General features: G+C 35.7%; 1 protein-coding gene across 10 annotated transcripts in view; it reads left to right on the top strand.

The window, feature by feature from the left end:
* Nucleotides 1–18,393, top strand: part of ADGRL3 (adhesion G protein-coupled receptor L3) — a 955,586-nt gene that overhangs the window by 749,671 nt on the left and 187,522 nt on the right. For 8 of the 10 annotated variants that reach the window (XM_044945849.2, XM_044945847.2, XM_044945844.2 and 5 more), the window contains 2 exons: nt 13,286–13,588; nt 15,935–16,038. In XM_044945849.2, the coding sequence (XP_044801784.1) occupies nt 13,286–13,588; nt 15,935–16,038 (407 nt within the window). The remainder of the gene's footprint in view (nt 1–13,285; nt 13,589–15,934; nt 16,039–18,393) is intronic. The other 2 variants (XM_044945848.2, XM_044945845.2) reach the window with 1 other exon arrangement.

Genomic DNA, 18,393 nt, shown 5'->3' with positions numbered 1-18,393 from the left:
TTCAACCTGATTAAGTATAGGAGTCAGATAGATCTTATTTTGACTCCCTGCAATACTTCTAAGAAGTTGTATTTGGAGTTACTAGCATTGCCTTTCAAATGACAGTAAGGTTTTTTTTTCTTTTTTTTCTTTTTTTCCCCCCAAAAAAGCATTACACAGTAATTTAAGTGAAGTTGATTTTAAGGAGGATCTGGTGGAGTCTAAGATCAAATAGTGTGTATATACTTTCAAGTAGGAGCAGTAAAATGCAACTTAATTGTGCATTAATAGTACAGAGAGTCTTTTAAGCAACACATTTAAACTAGTAGATTCGACCAACGTTTATAGTAAAATATAAGCAAATATTTTATTTTGCTATATGAAAGTGTTCCAGTGAGAAAGAATGGTATCATTTGTTTATTTTTTAAAGTTATCTGAATAACCCTTATGTTAAAGTTTTACCAAATGCATTTAGAGTAATTGATAAGAGGTAATGGATTTTTGCTTTCATGATAAAGGTGAATTTATATACTTTTTCTTATCTATGGGAAATGTCACTTAATCAAAATGTTGCCATTGTATGTTTTTGATGACATTTGTCTGAATATATGCCATATTCCAAAAAAGAAATATAAATGAACTTCTTTTAATACAAGGTACAGCAGAGAACCTTTCAAAATTACTTTCACATTCTGTGTCTTTTATTATATACAAGTTGACATGAAATGTCAATCTTTTATTAGGTCAATGCCATATATGACAGATTGATTTATGTTTTTGTTAAGTTCCTGATTAAATATGTAGGATAATAAGTGATAATATAAATAATATAAATGTTACCATTTACTTTGATAACAGTATTTAGATTTTTCACACTAAAATCAGAGTAACTTAAAATATGTTCACAGGCAGGGTGAGTAAAGTGTAAAATTTTTCTTTAGATTAAAATGTTTAGGCCTAAAATGTGAACATAATGTGACTAGAGTTTATTTTGTTCTCTTAAGGCAAAAATCTATTTATCAAGCCATAAGGAAATTACAAGGCCGGTTTTCAGTTCTTTGTTTAAAATGCACTGTAGTGCAGTATGATTTGCATGTTAATGATGTGAATCCAACTGTATAATAAACGAGAAGGGGAAGATATAAACTAGTTTCATGTAGCAGACTTTTTTGTTTTTCATAATCTATTCCTTAAATGTTTAACTTGAGAAGACTTCTATGATATATGTTTATGTGAAAGCTGATAATTTGTGGTCATCAAATGCAGTGGCATTGACGCCAGAAGTTTCGTTCTCAGATTTCTCACTCAGAAAGTAACTGGACACTAAAGGCTTTTGAACATCTTTGGAAGGCAGATCTAATATAGTGAACAAGAGTCTCACAGAATTTATTCTGTGCAGTGTGATCACTGAAATCAGAAAACATGAAACCACCACAGTTTTTCTTTTTCTCACCAATTTTCCCCGCCCTTGACCCATTTCAAGCATGCAATTGAGATGCTTTGTATTTTGTGTTTTTCATTAATTTCCTAGTATGCTGTTATGTCTATTCTCCTTAAGTAAAAAAGCAAAATACAGCCATTTTTTAGATATTAATGTGTGATTTATGGAAATGCGTTTTAGAAGCATGGAATCACTAGAAATTGAAAAGCATAATCTGTATTTTTGAAAGCCATCCAATTTCCTTTATTTACAGACTTTGACTCATTTCACAAATTGAAAAGCAACCATCCAGCCATTTCATGTTTAGATTAATATATGTTTAAAATATTCTAAAACCATTATCAGCATGCAGTAGCCCTCTCATTGAATAAATATAGGTAAGAGGTAAATGAAGAAATTCCTGCAAATCAATGGTTCTCAAATGGAGGTGATTTTCCCTATAAAGGTTATTTGGCCGTCTCTAAAAAAAGACTCCGATGCTAAGAGGGATTGGGGGCAGGAGGAGAAGGGGATGACATCACCGACTAGATGGACGTGAGTTTGAGTGAACTCCGGGAATTGCTGATGGACGGGGAGGCCTGGTGTGCTGCAATTCATGGGGTTGCAAAGAGTCGGACACGACTGAGTGACTGAACTGAACTGGAAGTTATGTTTGATGGTCACAACTAAGAGTAGTGAGTACTACTGGCATCTAGCGCATAAAGTCCAAGGATGTTGTTAAAATGCTAAAATGCACAGGACAAACCCCACTCCCTAAGACACACACACAAACACACACACACACCAAAGTGTCAGTAGTTTCACTGTTGGGAATTCTTGCTCTCAATAAAGTTGTGGAACCAAATCATATCTGAAATTTTAAATTCTAAATCACATACAACTGTGACAACAGTTAGAACTTTTGTTATCTACTGGTATATAACAAGGTATCTACAGGGGCTCTTCCCGACTCAGGGACGGAACCCAGGTCTCCTAGGTTGGCAGGCAGATTCTTTACTGCTGAGCCACCAGGGAAGCTCCACAAATAACTATAGTTCTTTCTGTTTACTGTTTGATCTATTAGCTATACTATAAAAGACATATTCTATGGTACTTAATACATACATGATGACTGATAAAATTGTATTTTGATAGATATCAAGTATATTTTTCACATTCATAGAATTCAGAGTTTCTATTTTATAGAAAATATACTCATAATGCATAATTTTGGGGACATGAAAATTATATAGTCAAATAGAATTTTCTGTTTCTTTCAAATAACTTCATTGGACATTTGAGCCATTTGCATATCTTACATGGATTTCACACATACACAAAATGTTTATTAAGCACCTATTATCTAACAGGAACTGGGTACTAGGTGTGCAATATTTCATTCTCATTCATAAGTCTATCTTGCCCATTTTTTTAAAAAGGGAACTAATACTTTTCCTGGTTTAGAGGTTTGCCCAAAGTTTCAAAGCTAGAAAGTGCAACAGCTGGTACTCATATGCAAACGTCCTTTCATGTGGTTCTTCCTAACTGGTGGTGTTAAAAAAAAAAAAAAACACTCTGAGAAGAATGAAATCTTGAACTTTCAATCTAAATTAATGTCCTAAAATAATAAACATACACTGAATAAGATTATGAGTCATCTAAAAATGAGCATTTCTTTCACTCTTCCTCCTTTTCTGATTGCAATCATTACAAATCACAGCTATCATTATGATTAGGGATTTAGCGAAATGAAGTGGGATATGAAAGGGAAAAAATAGTTAAGACTGAGAAGAGTATGTTCCAGAAAGAAACATTTGGATCATTGAAGTTGACAGGGAGGCTTTTTAGGACAGGAAGTAAATCCAGGATTATTAGAAGGGAGAGAACAAAGGCAGGGTGGCTTCAGTGATGCTTGAGAAGTAGGCAGGATGAGGATTAGAGGCCTTTTAAAATCATGTTTAAGCATGTCAAATTTATAATAATATCAGTTGGGAGCTTTTAAAGAGTAACAACATTATATTTGCATTTTTCAGAACTCACTCAGGTAAAAGGTGAAAGATTGCAGGTATTTTCGTGATGACTTAACTATTGATAACTGCAACTACCTGGGTGGACCTCAAGACAATTATGCTTAAAGAAAAAAAGTAGTCTCAAAAGTTTCATTCTTATGATTCTACTTACATATCATTCTTGAAAGGTTGAAACTATAAAGATGCAGAATAGTTAAGAGGTTGCTAGGAAATAGGGATGAGAGGGGAGTGTGTAGGTATGAATACAGATAGAACATTCCTGTGTCATTAAGGTGTAGACAAACATGTCTACATGAGATACAATCACACTGAACTATATGCAGGTGTGCATAAATGAATGCAGGTGAAGAACAGTGAAAATTAAACAGTTCTGTACCAATGCCCATTTCCTGGCTTTGACATTATACTGTGGTTACATAAGGATTCACCATTGGAGGGAAGATAAAGGAAGGGACTCTTTGTACTATTTTTTGCAACTTTCTATGACTCTATGCTTATTTCAAAGTAAAAAAGAGTTCTAAAAGGCTATCATAATAGAATAGGCTTAGGTTAGAATGGGATGATAGTAAAGAATGAGAAAGGCAATGTCCTCTGGGCTCAGTGACAATCACATTTGCAAGTCCCAATGTTAAGATTTTGTAATGAATCAAAGCAGTTGATGCTAGAGTGCTTTTATTGAACAAATACTAATTGAACAGCCTCTCTGTGTCCCAGGCTGTTGCAGGCACTGAGAATCATTGTTGGGCAAAACAACAAGAGTCTGTCTTTAATGGGGCTTTTGGGCTATCAGGTGTCTAAAACATGCCTGCAGAGTGTTATAAAATTTTGACACTCTCCTATATAAAGACCAGGCTGTGCTTCTAAGAGATCAAGCTACTGATTGAATTTTATTATGATTTGTGGACTCCTAAATTATGTGGGCCATCTGTAATTTTGATTTTATAGTAGTTTGATCTTATTCATATCATATATTTGAATATTGATTTAAAATGTCCTTTTTCTCTCCACTTTGAAACTAAAATCCCTCCGATTTTACTTTTAAAGCTAATTATTGAATTTAACTTTATTGGGATAAAATGATTTGTATACCCTGCATGCTCCCAAATTTCATGTTCTGAAATACCACAGAGCAGACAAATGATTTTGAAGAAATATTTTCTCCTTATTTAAATTATTCTTACTTAAAAAATATACATATTTCCCATTGGAGTGCAAGTAACAATATCCTATATCTTTTCTAAAGCTGGTTTGGATAAACTAGGTAGTAGATTACTAGTGGGGTTTTAAATGTCCTTCAGAGCTTGAGGTGAAAAGATAAACTTTATGACTATACTTCAGGCTGGTCTAATTTCAGTTCTTGTTATATAAATTCAGGAAATAGTTCAACCTTCTAAATTAGGTGGCTGTTTATAACTTTCCTGAAACAGAGTCAGTGGCATGTTAGGATAACCTGAATTTGATTATAATAATGTTACTGTTGTGTGTGCGCTTAGTCGCTAGTTGTGTCCAACTCTTTGCAACCCCATGGACTGTAGCCTACCAGGTTCCTTTGTCCATGGGGATTCTCCAGGAAAAAATTCAGGAGTGGGTTGCCATGCCTTCCTCCAGGGAATCTTCCCAACTCGGGGATTGAACCCAGGTCTCCCACATTGCACGCAGATTCTTTACCATCTGAGCCACCAAAGAAGCCCAAGAATACTTTAGTGGGTAGCCTATACTTTCTCCAGAGAGTCTTCCTGACCCAGAAATCACACCAGGGTCTCCAGCATCACAGGCAGACTCTTTACCAGATGATCTACCAGAAAAGCCCATGGTATTGTTGCTGAATATCTATTGTAAGTCTGTATTATTTTTAATAATTTGAACACATTATAACATGTAATATATTGTATGTCCTATATTCAAGTGAATATAGGAATCCACATCTTTAAAGCTTTAATTTTTGCTTTCTGGGGAATTAACTTGACCAAATCCACACAGCTAGTAGATGATTATCTAATATTTGAAGTTAAAATGAATGTTCTTTCCAGTACACCTCAGTGTCTTTAAATTTTTTAATATACTGTTTTATGAGGCCTTTGAGTTCTCTTCATAGGCCTCTGAAAATGAACATAATTCTTTTGGAGTTAAAAAAAACTCAGTATAATCAGTATCCATTTTATTTACTTGTTTCCCTAGCAATTTAAAATACATGTGAGATGTGCATATGCATGTATTTGTGTGTATGTTTATGCATATGTGTGTGTATATATATATGTGTATATCCATATATTTTAGTAGAGAAAACTCATAAATTATTATTCCAAATTGTAATTTTTTCCTAAACAATTTGCTTCTCTGATCCATTTATTACTACCTGTGAAATGTATGACTCCATCTTATTAAAAGAAAAATCACCAGGAGAAAGCAAACTGGGGAGGTTTTTATTATTCTATATGGAAGGTGTTCAGTAGGCATGGTTGGCATGATAGTAAAAAGAAAATAAACTATTTGGTATATATTTGAGTGGGGAGAAATCACTAAGTTCCCAACATGAGGACTAGTCAAAACATTTGCCTTAGAGATAAATGTCCTGAAATTTTTTCCTGAATATAAGACAGAAAATACCTTGGCCTAATCACTCAAACACTTAATTCTCTCAAGATAGACAATTTCTATGCAATATTATTCTTTATGGCATCAGACTTTACTTTCACCACCAGACACATCCACATTATCAGTTATTAGTGAAGTCGCTCAATCGTGTCCAACTCTTTGCGACCCCATGGACTGTAACCTACTAGGCTCCTCCGTCCGTGGGATTTTCCAGGCAAGAGTACCGGAGTGTGTTGCCATTTCCTTCTCCAGGGGATCTTCCCAGCCCAAGGATCAAACCCGGGTCTCCCACATTGTAGGTAGACGCTTTATCATCTGAGCCATCAGGGAGTCCCACATCCACAACTGAGTGTCATTTTCACCGCCCTCCGCTCTTCCTCATATTTGGACACATTCTGACCTGGGGGGCTCAACTTCTGGTGTCATATCATTTTGCCTTTTCATACTGTTCATGTTCACGGGGTTCTTATGGCAAGAATAGTGGAGTAGTTAGCCGTGCTGCAGTCCATGGGGTTGCAAAGACTCAGACACGACTTAGCAACTAAACAATAAAGACAATTTCTACCCCTTCCTTTATTTTAGAGGAAATTAATGGAATTATCAGTATCTATATAAATATGTAAGTTTCTCAAGAGTCTAGGTCTGTATTTTCTGATACTAATCTTATGGCTTAATATTATGGAAGTAAAAGTTTGAAACTCTTGTAAATTAAATCATACAAAATTTAATCTGGAATGAACAATTAAATTATTTAATCCAACTTTATTAAAACCTTAATGTAATGAGATACAGTTACATATATACATATATCTGAACATACTTTCAAAATAAAGCATAGGTAATTATTATATCATGCACTCATCATGAATTACTGAGTATTTAATATATGTCAGATAGTATATTTGCATGGAAAACAGAGTAGAATATCAAATTTCCTTGCATTCAATAAGCTATAGAGTTGAAGAGTTTAAATGTGGTTTTGGAAGGATGAATTAATTTATCAAGTCTGTAATCTATATGCTGATTATTAAGTGACTTAGAAGAACGTTTATGTTTTTACTTGAAATTAAGTTATCATTTATATGATAATTACGCAGCTCTCTTTCTTTTTTATAATTTTAATTACCTGAAGAAAATGAAATGTTTGGTGGTCTTATCAGTGTTAGAGACATGATAGGCACAGTGAAGAGCCAAGATTTGACTGTCTACAACTCATAATACAATAAGCCTGACTACCCTACCCTATAAACTCCTTGAGGAGAGGGGCCATGTCATATTCAATCTTGTATTCCTATTCTAGCAATGAGTTGGATTTCCCATTTGTGTCATTGTTATGTTCTTTGGTTAAAAAAAAAAAAAATACTTGAGTTTGTTTAATTGTTGCTTTTAAGAAAGTGCTTAGAATACAATCTAATGACCTTCTTTTTTCCAGACTCGAGACATAAACAGCAAAACAAATAGCTGAGAACTTCAGCCACCTTGAACAAAGGCCTTACATTTTATCAGTTTCTTAGGAACTTGTGCATATATAACAGGGATGACCACATATATATCACTTTAAGCATCTGCAGTAGATCAAAGTTTCTAAAATTACATTCTTAAAAAAAAAAAAAACTGGAGCTTAAATTATGAGCTCTTCTTCCCTATTCACTTTGAGTGTTTCATTTCCAGAAACAGAATAATTTTCTTTTTCTTGAGTTTATTTTAACTTCATACTTATAAATAAATCATGTATAACCCATATATTTTGGAACCACTTTGTCTTCATAGGTAAACTACAATTCACAAGTTAATAATAAAACATATGTCACTGCAAATATTAGGTGATAACTTCAGTAACTGGATGTTACTGATGTTACATCATTCACTAACAATGATGTCAAAACTAGGGGAATAAAATACAATATTGAGGCTATAAGTAAGGAATTATTCTAAATCCTAATACCAATTCAGCATCATTACACTCTGAATGTTTTGCTGCTTGATGAGAAATCAGTAAATTCAATTCAGTTGAATTTATTCCCCAAGTTTTTGTGTATGCATAGTTTTGTAACCAACAAAATTTACTTAATATTCTCATAAATCAAAACTTCTGGAAATTTTACTGTAATGAGAAAATCAACATAACTCTGCTGATTATAACTCAGGAATTCTCAGAAATATGTTCATACTGTTTGAAGTTAATATATCTATGTGGTCGTTTCAATTTTAAGTAAATAACAGTATTTGAGATGAAGCTGAAGAAGAGTTTACTTGAGAAGGACTAACTCTTCTTTTGTTAAAATAAAGACTCAGGCATTGACTCAACTCCACCAACATTATTGAAGGCCTAGTATGTACCAATGAGGAGCATAGTATCCATATTCAAAAGCCATCACCTCTCTTACAGCACCATGTTCTCGTCTGTATGCATGTGACCCATAGTATTCTAGTCATCTTCATCACCACTGAACCCTCAAATATACGGTCAAATAGGAACTTGTTCTCCCTACTTCCATTTCATTTACTCTTGAACACAACAACTGAACTGAACCTAAGTCAGATCGTATCTTTCCTCTGCTCAGAACTTACTGTGGCTTCCCACACCAGACAGAGTGAATACCGAAGTCTTCCCCATACCTGTAAAGTCCTATATGCTCAGTCCCTCAACACCTCTGTGCTCTCATCTCATACTGGTTTTCCCTCATGTTGCTCTAGCCACACTGGCCATCTCACTGCATAGAGACTTTTGCAGATGCTTTTCCCTCTACCTGGAAAGCTCCCCAGTTATTCACATCTCTCAGGCTTCCACTTCCTTCAGGTCTTCCTTGTCACCTTAACAGCTAAGCAAAACCTGACACCCTATTAAAAATTGCAATTCCCTCTTCTAACACTTCTGATTATTTTCCCCTGTTTTTCTTTTCTACTTGTCATTAGCACTTTTAAATATTTAATATGCTATATATTTTAATTTCTGTCCTATTTATCATACTAAAATATAAGCTCTTTGAGGGTAGGAGTTTTTACTTTTTGTTGTTTTTGTTGTTCATATCAGTATCCCAGTGTTTAGAACAGCACGTGGTAAGCAATCAATAATTCTCAGTTGTGTTGAGGAATAAATAACAATATCATGTCCTGTGCTAAGTCACTTCAGTCATGTGTGTCCGACACTTTGCAACCTCATGGACTGTAGCCCACAAGGCTCCTCTGTCCATGGGATTCTCCAGGCAAGAATACTGGAGTGGGTTGCCAGTCCCTTCTCCAGCAATACCATGACTGATAGTAAATGTTTATTAATCTGTTGTTCTCTGTCATTTACTTTGCCAAGTGTGTTGGTAACACTCTTTAATAAATGTAGATCTTTCTCCACAGCATCTACCAATAAAAGGTTCTTTCTTGGGTGCTGGCCACAACATGTATATATCACTAGTTGTACTTACTCTTCTAAAAGCTGGCATTGAGCAGAGCCCTTGTTAAGTCTTACATGGCAGTAAATGGAAGGGAAGGGATGAAGGATCAGAGACAGCTTTGGAAATAGACTTTTTTTCTGCTTAAAGTTAAACAGAAAGATATGACCCTGCTTGTAGACATCTCTCTGAAGCACAGTTCTGAGGGAAAAAGTTCTATACTGATCCTTAACATTAGTATTTCTGTATTAAACTAAATGAAGTCCTTACAATGTACTTCATAACAAATTAAACATAAAAATATAATTTTTATCAGTGTTATTGCTTCACAAAAATAATTCAATTTAAATATGATTGTTCTGAGATAAGGTCATTTGGGAGAGAGGGGCTTTGTATTCTCCCTATTCATTTTCTGTTTGACTTATCTCTTGAATTTTCTTAATGGAGAGTAAAATGCATTGATAAAATATATTTTCCAGCCCATCAACTGTAGATATTCTTAGATGCCCTGCTTGCTATTTTCCCCATTTATCCATTCCTATCTATTGTGAAGTTTTACAGTGGGACCCTCCCCTGCTTCCTTGACCTATCCCTGGTGGTCATCTATATTGGCTGGGAGCTTATTAACTCTTAGACACAAGGCTAAAAGTTGAGAAAATAATTTTTTCATAACACATTGTAACACATAATCCTGTCATGTTAAATTTGAAAAGGTCTCTTGATGGAGATTGTATCCAATCCAAACTCCACAGAATATATAGGAATTATCAGATGGAAATGAGGGTAGGAATACTGTAGCATATGCAAAGACCCTGGGGCCAGAAGAACAGGACAGCTGGGAAACTACTGGTGATTTCCTATGGTTTAAGAGTAGAAGTAAAGATGAAAACACATTGTACATGAGCTGAAGGAAGAAACTCCTAAGGGCTATAGGCATGAAGAAAAAGTGATCAGCCTTTGTTTGGAAGGCAGATGGAAAACATTCAAGGATTTTAATCTGGGGAGTCACCTATTCCAGTGTATACCCTAAGAATGCCCCTGGCAAAAGGTAGAGAATGGTTTGGATAGTGAAATTTTAGAGAAAAATAAAGAACATTGATTTTCATTATGTGATGCTATTGCTAAATATAGTTTGGTAGGATACTGTAGTCGCTAAAAATCTGAAATCTGGATCATTTAAATAAAGCACAATAATCATATTAAATCAATGCTAAAAGACAAATACATTCACACTTAGCAAGTCTGGAATTATAGCAAACAAAATCTTGTGATAATGTCATTACTCCTCATGCATTAACCATGTAATTGACACAGTAAGCTGAAGAATCTTCTCACCACACATGTGATGCACATGTAATGGTGCATCTTTATCAGAGCAAACATGATTGCAAACAAATCTCTTCTCCCAGAGTGTTGTATGTTAATTAAAATATCTAACTGAAGAAGGATGTATTTATTCAGAAAGCATTCGTTAGTACCTATATAATTCTCAAGAAGAAAAGGAAGACAGTTGAAAATCAATGACTGAACTAGAAGACAAAGAACTCAAAATGCTTTGCTTGAAACAAAATTGTAGCTCACTATCAATGAAAAGATACACAGTTCCTTTCAAAAATTTGTTATTCAAAATGGCTCCTTCAAAAGTCCAAATGAGAGATGGCATTATTGAAATTGGAATCAGAAAAGATAACTTGAAATTAATTTTTAACTATTGCCTTACTACTCCATCAAGCAGTAAGAAGTCAAAAAAGAACTTTTTCCATCAGCTGGAAAAATTTGCACAGAAAATGTCTTAACATCCCAGCAATGACACCATTGACACACATTTTTAAACCTATTGCTTAATATTAATAAAATTATATCACTTAATTTTAACATTAATTAATATCAATACATAATATTTAAACTTCAAGTTTTTATTATTAAATTTTCTTAATTTTATGTTTTCTTTTTGAAACATCTAGATAATTTATATGCAAAAAACATATATTAAAATCATTTTTACTGTTGATTATTTTAAGAATTCAGTTTCACTTAGTATTTAAAAATATGTTGCTAAATTTTATATTTGAATTGAATTAAATGCTGGGTCAATCATTTTACTTTCTAAATCCTGAATTTGTGTTTTGCAAAAGTAGATAGTGAAATACTACTGTTCACATTTTTTGCTTTTATTAGCAAAATGTTAAAAGACTGCTGTTTTCATTCACTGATGATGATAGACTGAGCATAGGTAATGGTGATTGGGAAGAAAAAAGTTTTTTAATGAGACAGAATCAGCCAGACCTGACAATTTAAGTATATGTGTATAAGGCAAAAGAAGGGAAAAAAGAATACTCTGCTTTCTTGTATGAACTTTGAGTAAATGTAGTTATGAACATTACCATTCCCATAGAGAGAGGGGACACAAGAGAAAAAGGAGGAAGAGAGGAAACAGAAAAATAAGCAAGAAAACAAAATAGCAAATAGCACCTCTATCCTGTTTTATAGCCCAAATGCACTGTGATGGATTTGGCAACTCTTCCGGATTAGCAGAGTCTAGTTGATGGCACAGTAAAGCAGACCATGAATGACAAACAGAAGGTTCATCACAGGACTCTCTACAGTTTCTTAATCCTGAGATACTTTGAATCTGACCAGAGCCAGTGCCCCTACTGTTTGTTGCCTGTAAGTGAGGCTGAGTAGTTTCTAACCTTACAGTTAGAAAAGCAGTGTATGTTTGTATATATGCTTGTATTCCTATGATGGGAATCTGAATGTATTTTACCAGAAAGATGATTCTCTGCAGTGGTTATTTCTATAATATTATTAGGACATTCCTTTGTATACATTATAGATTTAATAACCTGTTAATATCTAGGCTTCATTGTTAGCTCAGATGATAAAGCGTCTGCCTGCAATGCACGAGACCTGAGTTCAATCCCTTGGTGGGAAGATCCTCTGGAGAAAGGAATGGCTACCCACTCCAGTGTTCTTGCCTGGAGAATTCAGTGCAGAGTGGAGCCTGACAGGATACAGTCCATGGGGTCACAAAGAGTCGGACGTGATTGAGCAACTAACATTTTCACTTTTCACTTAATATCTCGTCAAACAGCCGAACTACTTTCATTTGGATTTTGGAGTACATTGGGAAAATGCCAATTAAAAAAATCTAGTTAGTAAATAATTTATGAACACACCAATAGGAAACTACTTATGGAGATAGTGAATGACAGGGAAGAATAGCACGCTACAGTCCATGGGGTCTCAAAAAGTAGGCACAACTTAGTGACTGAACAACAACCAATATCAAGCTTGAAAGTTCTGATACAATGGGTCAGTTTTTAAGAGCATCAGAGTAAATCACCAAGCTACTCCAATTTGTGTTAAGGAGATTCAGAATTGCTCTTTTACTTTTTAGTTTGTAAGCACTTAAATTTCTGATTTTTTTTTTTTTTTTTGTCTCTCCTCTATTTGCAACAGTTTAGAAACTCACGTTACGGTTAATGTGGAAAGAATACTGTTTTCAGCATATAGCTCTCTCCCTATCTATACTGAGTTTGAAAATGGTAAAGAGAGGGCTTTAAAATATTTAATCCCCTAATTGTTGAAAAGTCCTGAAGCTTCTTAAAGCTTACTGAAGAGTTGAATTGCTCTGTAACTTTGTTTTCTATAGTTAAAGTCGAAGAGAACCACAGACAAGACTACATTTAACATTAGTCAAATGACTTGTTTTGATACTCAAGTGGCACTCTCAAATTTTGATATTGGTTTATCTTTCCCATGTTTAAAGCTCCTTGAATCGTCAAATAAAGAAGACTTCTGAGGTATTAGGATGTCTTTAGGTCCTACTGTGAACCAGCAATGCAGGTGTTTTCTTCTGGATTTTATTTCAGAAATCTCTACCACAGGACCTCTTGGCACGGGAAGCACCACCGCCAGTACCACCCTTCGGACCACAACCTGGAGCCCAGGCAGGAGTACCACCCCCTCAGTGTCAGGAAGAAGAAACCGGAGTACCAGCACCCCATCTCCAGCTGTCGAGGTGCTTAATGACATTACCACCCACCTTCCATCAGCATCGCCCCAAATCCCAGCTCTGGAAGAGAGTTGTGAGGCTGTGGAAGCTCGTGAAATCATGTGGTTTAAGACGCGTCAAGGACAGATGGCGAAGCAGCCATGCCCTGCAGGAACTATAGGTAAGTTTGTCCTGCAAAACTAAGCTAAAGGTGTATTGCTAGTTTGGCTTGCTTTCCTAGCATTTTCTTGTCTTGTTTATTTGTTGTCGGTGTGGTTTGGGGTTGGTTTGTTTGTTTTTTGTCATGACATATTTTAACATTTGTTTACATTCTGGATTCAGCTAAATTACAATTGAAAGCAAAATATTTCCAGAGTTCGAGAATTCAGCCTAAAGAAGTCACAGGTGAAAATCTGCTGGTAATATTTATGAGACCAGTAGTTCTCACCCATGCTGTGCAGTTTCTAGGTCAAGTTTCAATTAAGCTCCAAAGGGACTTCCCTGGTGGCTCAGATAGTAAAGAATCCACCTGCAATCGGAGAGACCTGGGTTCAATCCCTGGGTTGGGAAGATCCCCTGGAGGAGGGCATGACAACCCATTCCAGCAATCTTGCCTGGAGAATCCCGTGGACAGAGGAGCCTGGGAGGTTGCAGTCCATGGGGTCACAAAGAGTCGGACAACTGAGCAACTAAACACGGCACAGCACAAATTCCAAAGAGCCAGCTCTTCTACACAAAAGCTCAGAGTTAAATCACTGGGTTGGTGGGCGCTAGTTCTCATGCTTGTCACCATCAAATGTTGATTACACAAAGCTAGACAGAGGAGGCACTAGTTCTCATGTTTGTTACCATCAAATATATATTACACAAAACTAGACTGAGGACTTCTATATTAGATAATCATTGGAACTACATATCATTTAACAAGAGAAAAGATTTAACTATCTTTTATTACCAGTCCTCATAGCCAGCCTTAATAATCAGAGGCTCTTTGTTGTCAGGGATGATGCTGGGAGGAGCCAACCTCCTCTTACCCAGCAACCACTGGAGACATCAATCCTGCATCGTTTTCTGTAGGGAACAGTCAAGAACTGAATAGCTGTTTGCCCTCCACCACCACATCCCCGCCCCCTGCTTTTTTCATGCTTAACAATTCATAATATCCCAAACTCAGAAATAGTTTGATTTCTTATTGTTACATATAAATCATCATAAAGTTAATACTTGACACCCTGTGCATAAAATTTGAATTATTCCATAAAATATGTAAATTAAACAAATAGGCAATAGATGTCATTAGACTAGCATTGTTAGGACTGTCTCTGGGTTTTATTGATTTGATTACTTCAACAGGTTTGTCTTAACAAAGTTTCAGTGTGGACGCGTACTTCTGAATTCCATGGTATATGAAGTGATGGGGTAGATCAAAAGATGTATATTGATTTTTATAAAAGTGCACATTTAATTTTTTTCAGCAAAGTGTTTAAAATTATTCTGAAATCGTCCTTCCCGTTATGAAGGTGCACAGTGTTTAGTCCCATTGTTTTCTATGGTATTGGAATCAGAAAACATTTTTAATTTCTCTAGAACTGTCTCCCTAATTTTGGACCTCAATTCCTTTACCTCTAAAAGATAAATAATAATAACACCAGCTTCTTCAGATGTTTGTTGTAGAGCTTAGTGAAGTACTTTTTCTTTGAAAGCAGTTAGCAAACTGTAAAGAACTACAGAAATATGTCGTTATATTTCTGTGAAAATGAAGAAAGAGATTTAAAGAAAACCTGAAACCCTCCCTCCCAGGTGACTGTGTTATGCTGTGGTCTTACTTTTACCCTTTCTCTGTCCCCTCTGCTGATCCTGTGTTCAGGCCCACACAGTCTTTTCTCACTTGAATTATTGTGATAGCTTCCTGATAGCCCCCGCATCACTCCCCGAAATTCATCCTCCATCCTGCTGCCACAGATATCTTTCTAAAACCTAAATCAGCCCATTTGTCTCCTCTGCTTAATGGCCTTCATTGATTTTCCAACACCCGCAGATGACAGACAAGGGCGTTTACGATCTGGCTCTGCCAGCCTTTCCAACTCCATTAAATACAACTCCCCTACCCAGCAGACCTCAATTCAAAACACTTGATTCCCAAAGACAGCATATTTTTCCTTTGCCTGGATGCCCTTACCCACCTTGCAGAGTGATTCCTTTATGACTCAGCTGCTACCTTACATCTGAAAACTCAAGCAATAAGCCCCATGGAGGCTTATTCATTTAATTCATGAAATTATTCCCTGTACCTGGTGTAGTTGTCCGTGAATGCTTGAAAAATACTGAGTGTTTGTTGTGTTATGATTTTCTAATGATAGTTGCTTTGCTTGCCAGGCACTGTAAATGGTACTTTAATAGTCATTACCTCAGTTCAATGATCACAATCTTATCTTTTGCTCATATGTAAAAATATCATGGACATAAAGTCATTATAAGAAAGATTGTTTGAATATTTGAAGCAGACCTATTTCTCTCATTATTTTAGGAGTATCAACTTATCTCTGCCTGGCTCCTGATGGAATCTGGGACCCCCAGGGACCAGACCTTAGCAACTGTTCTTCTCCTTGGGTCAACCATATAACACAGAAGGTAAACCATGTGACTGTCAAGGAAGGCTTTGCCAGTTCTAGATCCTCGGTTGTTGAATATAACAGCTAAAAACAAAATAGTCGATATTTGTTTTAATTAATGTGGAAAAATTTTCCCATTTTAACTCAAGAGTTAATGACAGTTATAATATGTGAGCTAATTCTAGAATTTTGTTCTTCTTAAAGGGCAAATCTGTGTATTTCCCCTAAACTGGCATTATGGCTTATAATAGTTTTATTATTAATACAAATTTTATGGTATTGTGAACTACAGATATAAAAGTCCAAGAGGTATTATAAATCAAACAAGCAAAAGCTTCTAGTATTCATACATATGGATTTTCCTGTGGAAATAATAATTACCAAAAGAAAAAAAATCTACCTTTGGAATCTTTATCCATTTGATAAATGTTCTGTAACCTATTCATTTATCAGTGTTAAAAGTATACACATGTGTGGCAGAATCTTGCAGACTCAAATTTGCAAGGCTTATTTGGTTGCAATATGTTGAACATTTTTATTATTAATGCACTGTGGAGCTTTGAATTGATTTCATTACAAACAGAGACCAGATGTGCATTTATGCCAAAAGGGCTATGGGATGAATCCTTATTATAGCAATTTGTGCAGATTTATGCACTCCTAAAATGGAGAGTCCTTCTATAGCACATTAGCTATGCTGAGGAATTTTTGAAAGAGATTTTTCCTGAGAAATATTACAAGTGATGGCCTCACTAAAAGCCTGTCTGTGCCATTTGCTCTTTTCTCTATTTGTTTTTAACCAGGCTTATCCTCAATAATATACTGTATAATAATCCATAAATATCTACCCAGTAGATCATTTAGCAGATGAGCCATAACTATCTATTTACCCTAAATCATGGAAGACCAGTGGTTATATTGACTCCAGTTACCCTCTTACATATGCATCTCCATACTTGTTGCTATTCATAATGATGCTTCTCCAATTTCAGTACTGTTCCTGCCACAGTTTTTATGTTCTTTGATTTTATTACAATGTAGCTCAGACCCCAGGGCAAATAACTCTTACTGGATGTGATCAGATTAAAAGATCAGTAGCATATCACCTTACATTAGCAACTTTTAAAAAATATTCCCTACATACTTAGCCTGGGGGTTAACATTAATTCAGTAATAATTCACCTAGAAAGCTGTGTTTTCATGATAATTCTTGAATATGGTTGGCATATTTCATTGCAGAAATTACTGGTGACTTTAACTGATAATATTGCTTAATTCTTTCCTTTCCTCTGCAGACCTTCTAATCTTATGACAAAAGACACAGTTCCTTGCAAAAACCAGACAGTTGTTGCCCATTTGATTTAGGGATGGAATGTTTTTATTTTATAACAAATATGTTCCATTCTTTTGGAGGGTTTCTGTATAATCCTATAGCATCTGTAAAAATATATTAAGATTATACAGTTTAGATAGTTGAAATTTATAATACCTTAGCTAGATTACTTATAAATTTGTAGAATTGTCAAACGTTTAATCCCTGCAAATCGACTTATGTGCTTATTGCCAGGTCAGCATTGGAGCTGGTGTTTAACTGGGTCTACCTTTAACAAGATGTCATGCTTAGCAACAACACCAGCTACACAGTGAATAGATCATGATGGCCTTTATATCCCATACCCACTTAGCTAGTCTCTCTTCACTTCTCTCCACTCTTTTCCTTGGTGTATCCATTATACCTCCAACTATTTATCCCATTCATTAAACATAATGGTAGTCTTGAACAGGCTACCACAAAACTCCAACATATTTAAATATTGATGTTGTAAACCTCTGAGAGAGAATCTGCATGCACTTCCCATAGTGATTTGTCTGTTTTCTCTCCCTCCTTCCCAAAGCATCTTCCACAAAATTCATCCTTTTACTCATTTCCTCCCTCAGTACCCAAGTCCCAACAGCAAACAGATGGAACCTGGGCAGAAAATTTGTTTACAGTGGTATTGAGGGAACAAAGGTGAACTGCAAGGGATTAAGAGGAATTCCAATGCTAGGAACACGGATGGAGCTTTTCCCAACCCCAGGCCTATGGTTGCCAGATCAAAGGAATGGTGAAAAATTGGTAACAGAGTGTCTTTGAGAGGAAAGATGATCCCTAGACAAGAGACCCATCCTAGCCTCAGGCAACTTTTCAGAAAAGATCTAGGGGAATACATATTCTGATCTCACCCACCACCATCCCTCTTAATTGGCTTCACCTACTCAGCCTCCCCACTGCTGCTGCTGCTGCTAAGTCGCTTCAGTCGTGTCCGACTCTGTGCAACCCCATAGACGGCAGCCCACCAGGCTCCCCCGTCCCTGGGATTCTCCAGGCAGGAAC

This window comes from Bubalus bubalis, chromosome 7 (genome assembly GCF_019923935.1).
Source record: "Bubalus bubalis isolate 160015118507 breed Murrah chromosome 7, NDDB_SH_1, whole genome shotgun sequence".
Classification (NCBI taxonomy): Eukaryota; Metazoa; Chordata; class Mammalia; order Artiodactyla; family Bovidae; genus Bubalus; species Bubalus bubalis.
Note: the sequence above shows the minus strand (reverse complement) of the source record. Positions and strands in the feature narration are given on the sequence as shown.